The sequence below is a fragment of the Lutjanus erythropterus genome, chromosome 9, assembly GCF_056507025.1.
Source record: "Lutjanus erythropterus isolate fLutEry1 chromosome 9, fLutEry1.hap2, whole genome shotgun sequence".
In the NCBI taxonomy this organism is placed as follows: domain Eukaryota; kingdom Metazoa; phylum Chordata; class Actinopteri; order Lutjaniformes; family Lutjanidae; genus Lutjanus; species Lutjanus erythropterus.
The window spans coordinates 23462330-23471993 of record NC_139325.1 but is presented as its reverse complement, the minus strand read 5'-3'; the positions used below and the strand labels follow the sequence as shown (position 1 = coordinate 23471993).

General features: G+C 37.0%; 1 protein-coding gene across 1 annotated transcript; it reads right to left on the bottom strand.

Moving 5' to 3' along the window:
• Positions 1-447: 447 nt before the first annotated feature.
• gba1 (glucosylceramidase beta 1) lies at positions 448-8728 on the bottom strand. Its single transcript, XM_084726706.1, has 12 exons — positions 8572-8728; positions 8311-8388; positions 7704-7895; positions 7469-7615; positions 5988-6121; positions 5544-5716; positions 5360-5449; positions 5116-5263; positions 3286-3510; positions 2675-2838; positions 1050-1166; positions 448-975 (listed from the first exon to the last, which is right to left on the bottom strand). The coding sequence occupies exons 2-12, from the start codon at positions 8381-8383 to the stop codon at positions 870-872; spliced, it is 1569 nt and encodes a 522-aa protein (XP_084582832.1). The 5' UTR covers positions 8384-8388; positions 8572-8728; the 3' UTR covers positions 448-869.
• Between the last annotated feature and the right edge of the window lie 936 nt (positions 8729-9664).

Here is a 9664-nt window from a genome sequence, read left to right as displayed (position 1 = left end):
ACTAAAGTTAATTTTCCTTTATTTACACATTTGTTTTTAAAATATATAATTATGTATTTTATAAATAGAAAATTATTTATTTTTATGTATATTTTTTTAGTCATTTATTTAGTTTTATCCCTTTATTTTTCTTATCTTTTGGCTAGTTTTGCTTTTCCCTGTGATTTTGTAAATTGGGGAAAATAAGGGGATACAAAAAATAAATCTTTTAAATATATAGAAAAAAAACAGTATATGTAAACTCCAAATTAACTCTATAAAATAAATAAATTAATACATAGACATAAAATAAATGAAAGTGCATATATTTTTTTTTACATTTTGATATTTGTCTTTATATTTCCACATTTATTTATTCATCCCTCTCTGTATTTCCACATTTATTTCTTCTATGACTCCATATTTTATATCCTCTCTGCACCCAAAGATAATAGATTTGACAGGGGATTTTTCAAAACAGTATGTGCTTTATTTAAAATTAAAAGAGCAGAATGCATTTACATATTATGTACAGTATTAATTATAATTTATCCAGTAGTGTGAGACGTCAAGGACATTTAAAGCGTCTTATTAGTTGAATCAAGGCACCAGTTACACTTCAGCACAATTCATTCTGATGATACATTCATTACTTTGAGGTACCATTCCTGATAAGAACCGGTACATAAAAATGCATTTAAGGGTTCTGGATGGAAAACAAATGCTACGAGGTTAATTTACATGAACACTGCGCACAAAAGCACAGCAGATAAAAATAATCTTTGGTAATGAGAATCTTCCAACATACATCACTTTCTGTGGCTTTGTTGCATGTTGAAAAGAAAATGAAACGTAGTTCAGGTGAAACAAATGTAAAGTCGTATTAGTGATCAGTGTGTGTTCCAGGCAAGTGTGAGCAAAGATCGAGCCGGCGCAGTGAAGGGGAAGTAGCCCACAGATGGATCCCAGACTTCAAACTGGATCACTGATGAAGACCTACAAAACAAACAAACACACAGTTCAGTGGAATCAAGTTACTGTCATTTGTAAAGAAAAAACATTTAATGTACCTGTTGAGGATGATGAGCACGACTGAGCCATCTGGTCTGATGAAGGCAGAGTATTCCAGGTCTGTTTTCTGACTGGCTGACACACCCACTCTCTGAGACCCCTCCCACAGGAACTTACTGTGTGAAAAGGAGATTTGTGTGGACCTCATTATACGTAGATGTCACAGTGACCCTTGTGTTGTATGCCAGTGTCGCTGCTGCATTGGACGGGCAAGACTCGCCTAAATACATACAAGTAAAAGAGGGGACTACATTTTTTGGGGGGGATAAAAAGCACCCTAGCATTTACATTTCTCAACCAGTTTTAATTCATTTTTACAGGGGTCAAAAGTTAAAGACTTTTTGAATACAGTTTTTTTTTTTTTTTTTTTACAAATTTCATGTCCATACTGGCCAAATGCACATGCACAGTTTGCTTCAGTGGTTACTGGTTCAAAGTTGGTTTAGTTTTGTAGTTGTTACAGCGTGTTCAATATAATTTTTTACCCAAAATCACTTTTAAAAGTGAGATGGAAGTTAATCGTTTCATAGAACTAACAATAATGCCATAATTAAATTTTGAATAACAGTTTTATTGTATTTAAAGGAGAAGGAGAGCAATATATTTACTGTAAAAACTCATAAAATGACCAGACATAAAATGTCTTCAGAGATTAAAGAAATATGCTGAGTTGAAAAACTTGCTTCTCTGACAGTGACACTTCAGCCGTGGTGACCCCCTTTGAAATGTCTATCCTGGTCTGTAACTTGTGTTTTTGTTTGTTGGTTTCAAGTTAATTAGAGTTCAAATTAATGCTGAATGGTCACAGAATGAGTCAGTGTCATTCAATCATTAATAATCTTTTAGAAGGAGCGGATGTTTATAAGCGTTAAATCAAGCGATGTGTTAGTGCAGTTTGGCAGACAGGCAGTAAGACAGACAGACACTGAACTCCAACTAAAGTGTATATTTTCAGAGCAATGGGCTTTTTTCAGGATAAAGGGCTTAACTTTACTTTGACAGACAACTGACAGTTTTAAACAGCTGATCCAACTTACAGTGGAGGACTCGACATCGCTTGTTATTGTCAAATTACAATTTTGTGTTTGTCTTGCTCTCCTGCAGTGTACCTGCAGCCTGCCTGAGCTTCATCAAGTCTGGGAAGGAGGGGGTGGAGAGAAACAACTTGTTTCAACCATAGATGGTATATTAAATAGGGATTCAGAGTATTTATTATAGCTCTATGGCTCCAACTCGCTATGTGGACTGCAATACTTATTTTGGACATGTAATTATTATGTATTGCTATTTTAAGACATTTTAAGGCCTAAATTTAAGATTATTGGGTGGATTTTTTTCCAACCCCAAGTACATAATAAACCCTTGAATACTGATTGAAATCAGCTGAGCAATGAAAAGATTAAAGTGCTTCATATCCAGAAAAACTGCAGCTCCACCATTTACATGTATGTGTTACTTTACATGTATTTGATTGAGTCTTGCTTGGTCTAATATGGTGGTGACGCTGACACATCGCAGCAACGGGCCAAAGCAGTTAAAGGAGAACAAATAATGGTAACAATGGAACAGGTGAAATATGAAATATTCAGTGTGAACAAAGACCATGTGAGTTCCAGTTTTCTACCTGAAGTGGGCCATGCTATAGAAGGTTGGCTGCTTGTAAAAGACATCGCGCTGTGCATCCACTATTACAGGGCTGTCTACAAAGTTTTTAACCCAGTTTGGTCCGCCATTCTGGTCCAGCGCCAGGTTCCAGTCAGTCCAACCCACCACATAATGATTTAAGTCCTGCCATGGAGAAAACACCCACAGGTTAGTATCTCGTCTGTGCTTTGCAACTTTGTAGTAAGAGGTATGTGTTTAAATGAATCCACTGGACTGGTGCCCGGTGTTGTGTTTAGATGTCACAAGGAGAGCACATCTACATAAACAAATCCCTCCTGATTCTCAGGATGTCTCCAGTCTCAATGCGCCCATGCAAAATGGATAGAATGGAGGGAGTCCAATTTCCTTTGAGAGAGAGTGAAGAAAGAAGAAACAAAACACCAGTTCTAGCTTGCTTTGATGGCCTGCAGGCACTTTCTGAAGCGTGTGTGCAGCTTGTAATCCTGCACTGTTGTAGCATCAAGGGAGGTGATTTACCTTTCAGAAGCAGCTCACAACCTGTCACATCTCACATCTGTTACAGACAATTTGACTGAAAGGACCTTCGTGCACAAGCAGAGAAGATCTTACCTCTATGATGTCATGTGCGTACTGTTCAGCTCTGTCCCAGCTGCCCAGCTTCACTCCTCTGTCCAGTGGGCTCCATCCAGAACAGGCCTCTGTGCCAAACAGGTAGTACTCCGGGTAGAGATGATGGGTGACTCCCAGGCTGATCTCAGCTGGGACGAGGCCGTCGAAGTACCAATGAACAGCCACACCATGAATGTACTTTCCTGCATGAACATCATTTAAAACCTGGAGGGACAAGAGGGGAAAAAGGGTCAAAACTGAGTTTAAAGTGCAAACAGGTTCCTCCCTCTAATATGTGACGATGTGATTTAACCAGTAGATTACATTCAGAAAGGATATGTCTTACAGGCAGACTTGATGGTTACACACTTTAATTTTATATGAGTAATTAAGTGAAGTTATTAAGTATATGCATGTTTGTTTTATCTTTATCAATGTGCTTGTTTTTGATACTGTTCCAATCCTAAATACAGTCTTTATACCTTTATATCATCTGCTTTATATCTGTGGATGCACAGTAATATAATTTTAGAATTATTTCATCTTATAAAAATAAGCTTTGACCAAAGTATCCCGAATGTATAATTTTGTTTGGCTCTAAACGTTTTTAAAATGCAAAGAAATTCATTTAAAATAGGGCACCAGTGTCTTATTCAGGGTATGTACAGGTACCAAAAATTTTGTTTCCTATAAAAAATACCTTATAAGGTATTATAAAGTCTTACATTTTATTTATGATAATTAATGTTTCTGTTGCCAGCTACTGTAGCTGATAAGCTCATTGTCTCATAATGGGATAATACCATCATAATGATTTTAGCAAAAACTAGTTAAAGACAGATTGAGGTCTGACTGTTTTGCATTTTGAGATAACTGGCTGATGCCTGCGCAAAAAGTCTAATTCTAAAAAAAAGTCTGTCCTCTGGGCTCTTGTGGCATTTTTTCTCTCATTGAAAAACAAAAATCTGTCTCAGCTATTACAAACGACAAACACCTTTCTTTAAGTTGATTTTTATCTCTTACATTGGTAATTTTAGATGCTCTCCTCCAAAGAACAATTTGCAGCCCACATATGTGAGACAGGAAGATGTAAAAAGTCTTTTTTCCTGCAGAAATAAAGAGGTTTTTTTAAAATAATGTACCCCCTTTGAAATATTTTTTCAGCAAAGTGCCCCCTGATGAGCACAAAACATTTTTGGTAGAAAAAAAGCCTATATAACGTAACTAAGTAAAACACAGTGCTGCGCCATCAGTGTCAGCCTGTTGAGGTCAATCCCATTCCAACACTTTATCTCTGATATAGATCTCCTTCACTTCCTTCTCTGTGTTTTCACCGGCATTACGGCTATGTTTCAACCACAAATCCATTTTTGTCACTCAGCACAGAAACTGGCTTACCGCTCACAGTGAATGTGATTATTTTTTGCTCTTTTCTTCTGTGAGGTTTTACAGCAGTTTACAGTTTTCTGCAATTAACAATCACATTGAATACTGAACATAAAATGTGATTAAATAAAACTTGCATTTGCACCTTAATTGAACTAATTATAATATAATTACTTTAAGAATTATGCATGACTGCTATTTTTTAAATTAACATTAAAAAAAATCTCATATATCCCCTGCAGTTCTCCAAAGTACCTCAAGGACTACTAGTACCTTGAGTTGAGAAACACAGTCTTAAGTTAACCTGTTAAGATCTTTCAGTTCTGCTTCATGTCTCCTCTTAAACAGATCTATACCTGACTTCTTGTCTGCAGCAGCAGTGTAGCCACAGGTAAACAAAGCTCACCATGACCTCTCACACTATGTGTCCATCCTCGGACTCACCACTTTAGCCCAGTGAGGCAGCAGCAGACGATTGTCATCCAGTATCAGTACGTGTGTGTGTGGGTGTGACGAAGCGTGCAGGGCAGGGCCCAGGTCCAGAGCCACCCAGTCCCTCTGCTCCTCAGGAGTGAAGCCCAGAGCCTGGAAACTGCAGCCAGACAGAGATGTTTCTCAGTATGTTGAGATATTTAAGAGTTTAGACGATGGTTAATTCTAGGTACAAGTATATAACATAATGCGAGACCTGTAGTTGGTCATCTGTCCTGCAGAGGGCTCATTCCCTGTGGTCAGTGCCCAGAAGGTCAGGTTATATTTAGCATATTCCTCAAGGAACCTGAGAGGAGCGAAAAAAGGCCGTTAGAATAAGTCCCCCTTCTATTAAACATCAGCAACATGTGACATCGCATTTAGGTAAAGCCCCACGTCACCTGATGTAATACTGTGCCCAGGTTTTATGCTCCTTGCCCCCTGGCTGCCCCTTCAGCGAACCCTTTCCTATGAGTGCACCGTTGGTTTTCATCCAGGCGGGGGCGCTCCAGGCACTGGCCAGCAAAGACAGAGGGCGAGGAGACAAGGCCTGAGCACGCTGCAGGAGAGGGATCTGAACAGAAGAATTAGAGGAACGATAAAAGGGATGGAGTGATGGACATATGTAGGGCAGCATGATATTAAAAACAAACATACTGTGAGTATTTTAACAGATATTGTTATACTATAACATTTCCATTTAAAAAACGATTAAAATAATGATGATTATGATTCTTACGTGATTTGGATATTGCACTTGGCCATACCGCAGTTTCGATAATACTTTGATCAGCTGTGCAGCTGCAGATGTGTTTATGTGTGACAGCAGGAGAACAGAGACAGACCTTCATGTTGACGTCCTCAGGGGCCAGTGTGAAATTGTCCAGGCTGTAGTCTCCAGGTGTGTCAGCGTATGTGTACAGACGGGTGGAGAAGTCACAGCTGGCCATGGGCACACGCACCACGCTGTAGCCGATACCTGACAGAGACACAGTATCAAGAAAACTGAGGCTGGGTGATAATTTAAAATTATAATTGAGGAAAAATACATATGTTGTACATATGTACATGTACTGTGCTTTCATGTTATATTTGTACAAATGTCTGTTGTACAAATTAATCACTCTGGTAAACTTTTAAACAAATTTGGTGACACTTTATTTAAACCTAGGGATGATATGGATTTTTTGACTATACCAGTAATCGATAATTACCTACTCCTCATGGCCAATACTGATGAGATAACCAATAATTTCACATTCTTGTACTCGAAAACATAAATCATATAACCTGTAGTTTATGCACAGCTGAGGGTAAGAATGGTTAAGATGTAGTGAGCAAAAATGGATGATTTAATGTTCCACTTCACTGACCAAACAAAATCTAACTGACATCACTATTACAACAAAAACATTTTGTCATTTTTGATCTTCACAAATACAATTCGGCTTTTATAGAGCATTTTGCTGAAGAATTCAAGTTAAATGCTTTGATATAATCTAACAAATCAGATATGATTATTGCTGATATCAAAACCAATATTTATTGGCCATGATTTAATTACCAGTATAATAAATGGTAATATTAATTTCCCATAATGTTATTTCCCATCATATTTTTTGTGCATCCCTACTTAACCATCCACTATTTATAAGCAGTACAATTAATAAATGTTTATAACACACTATATTGTAGTTATAAGTAGGTAAAAGTGTTTATAAATGTACTTGTCAACAACTAAAACTCTCCCTGTGGGCACCCATAAGTGGATACTGGTGTATAACACAAATAATGAATAAAACTACAGTAAAACAGAGTTTTAATAACATGAACCGTGTCTTCATAGGAGAAGTAATAATTGTTGTGACTGTATATCTTAAACTGTTCTGACTGAACTAAATCTCATATGACACTGGAATATAGTTCATTGCTTTGAACATCAGTTTGAATATTTTACAGAAATATCCTTCCTCAATATCAATATCATGATTATGTTTTAAACCATATATCCTAGTCCTAATAAAAGCACAAATGAGTAATCCTGAACGGTGGGGATGCAGCTGCTGCTGTTGCTGAGGATTCTGTTGATGTGGGAAACAAACTAACCTGCACATACGGACACCTCTACCAGAATGTGTGAAATGTATTTTTTATTGTGTTGGAGCAGGACAACCGTTGCTATGTGAAAAACACTGGTTGCTATGTGTTTTTACATTAAAAATAGAAAAGAGGAATATTTAATGTGTATCTTATTTGTGGATATTCCTGGATTTTATGGCCACATTATGCTTTTCTAATATATCACTCTGCTTTTATTTGAGGGTACCTTCAGGAGAAAAGTACTGTCTCAACAGCTGGTCCTGTGCACCAGCAGAAAGAGACAGGATGTTGATGGCCGCTGCGTCCGTCATAGCTCCACCGAATCCCCTGATCTTCTGGTACTTCTGGTAGGAAACGATGGTCAACCTGAGGCCTGAAAGAGACACACAAACAAAAAGAGAAACTCTGCACCTGCTCCAACACCACAGACATCACAGTAAAAATCTTTCATCGTCACTCACCCGCCCCGGTGCTGTTCACCTGGACCGGACCCTGACCCGCCTCCAGCCTGCTGCCGGCCATGCTGCTCAGGTAGGACGAGTACCGACCCACAGGGGGCAAGGTGACGGAGCCGACACTGTCACAGTAGGTTGAATTACACTCACACACCACAGAGCCATGGCCGAAGTTTCTGGCAACACATTCACCGCTTCCTGGAGGAGAAGAAATCAGAGAAACATGATTTTATTTCGAAGTGACAGCAGAGAAGCTATGTGTAGAGAGGCATTCTAAATATCAGGACATTTTTATTATTTGTTTTTATTAAAATCATGAAATAATAGCCGATAAATATCTGCTGTAATAATATTTGATTTGATAGATTTTGTCAAAGCACTTCATTTGAATTTGTTGGCAAAAGTACATTTGAAATTTTATTTATTATCTTTACACACTTTGTCATTATATCTATATTACTGATGATTATTAATCAAAAATCTCACTGTCATTGTGAAAGATATACTTTTCCCTAATTAACAGGGTGGAAGGAGGACTTTTACTTGTATATTTACTTTTCCAGAGTGTTATCAGTAGTTTTTCTTGAGTAAAGGATTTGATGTGTGGTGTTACCTGTACAGAGGGTCACTTCAGCTGTGAGGAAAACAAGGACCAACAGTCCAGATGATGGCAACAACAACGCCATTTTATCTACAAACAAACGATATAAAAATTAGGCTTTAGACTTAAACATTCATTTCAATAAAACACCATTTTAATCAGTGTAAAATTATAAAAAATACAGGTTAGCAACGACCCAGCTGCTCTTTCATTTAGCTGACACACACATTTCACTGTCATTTCATTCAGAGACGTTAGTAAAGATCATCTCACCTCAGAGGATCCTGATAGAAACTCTGGCATGTCCTGAGGGTTAACTTTAAATATTTACACTCGACCGTCACCTCAACTTCCTGCTATCTGCCATCACAGCCACTGTTTTGGCCATCAAGTATGACTTTTGGGCCAGTCATGTGACGCTATAAATGTCACGTGACCAACTATGCGATAATATTACTCGCCGCCAGGTGGTGCTGCACCACAAACTAGGATACAGAATGAAGAAATTAATGTAAAGTCTTATTTTATTTTATGTTTAACCTTTCCATCTTAATTTTCTATAACAAGATAAAAGAATCACAAATAAAAAAAAATATATACAAGAAAAGAAAAAGGAGAAACAAAACTGCATTTTTTAAGATATTTTGTTTCAGAGAGTGTTGAAGTGAATACATGTTTTTTTTTTATTTCTTACTGAAGGTGACAAAGTATGGTTTCCTACCTGTAAAATTATATTTATATGTATGGAATTTCAACATTATAATAAAAATATGAATCTTGTATACATTGTAAATGTTGTTCTGTGTACCATATTCAACGAAGCAAGACAAAACCTCATCAATATTTTCAGCAATAAAAGCACATATTTTAATACCTAATACCAATACTGTCATTCAAATTAATTTGATGTTTTTAGACTTTTACAAGGCATTTAAAACAACTGAACAGTGTTAAGAAACATGGCTTTAGAGTACAGTTTAGGAGACTAAATGTCTCAAATCTATCTATCTATCTATCTATCTATCTATCTATCTATCTATCTATCTATCTATCTATCTACCTGTATACATATCCCAGTTTCTCAATTTTACAGAAAGAAATTGTCATAACTAAATGTAGATAATAATCTATTCATAAAGTATTCTTTTCAGATTCCCCTAGTGATTAATGATTTATGATGTTGAGTAAGTTGTGTGATAATCTGTCAAGTCAAAACAGCCAAAAATACAAGCTGCGAACAGTGTTTGATTCTAGTGTCTGAAATGAAAATGAAGAGGTGGATGTATTATTTAAGACAGAATCTGGACCTACTGAGATTTGCATCCACCTGTTCTTTGTCAAAAAAAACCTAGTGCTATTCCACTCA

What these genes read in the sequence shown, in the direction of transcription:
- gba1 (XM_084726706.1), bottom strand. Translation starts at nt 8,383, where the DNA reads ATGGCGTTGTTGTTGCCATCATCTGGACTGTTGGTCCTTGTTTTCCTC. An exon ending in TGGGCACAGTATTACATCAG is followed by an intron (nt 5,450 to 5,543) that starts GTGACGTGGGGC and finishes CGCTCCTCTCAG; the next exon opens with GTTCCTTGAGGAATATGCTA. An exon ending in ACGCACATGACATCATAGAG is followed by an intron (nt 2,839 to 3,285) that starts GTAAGATCTTCT and finishes TCTCCATGGCAG; the next exon opens with GACTTAAATCATTATGTGGT.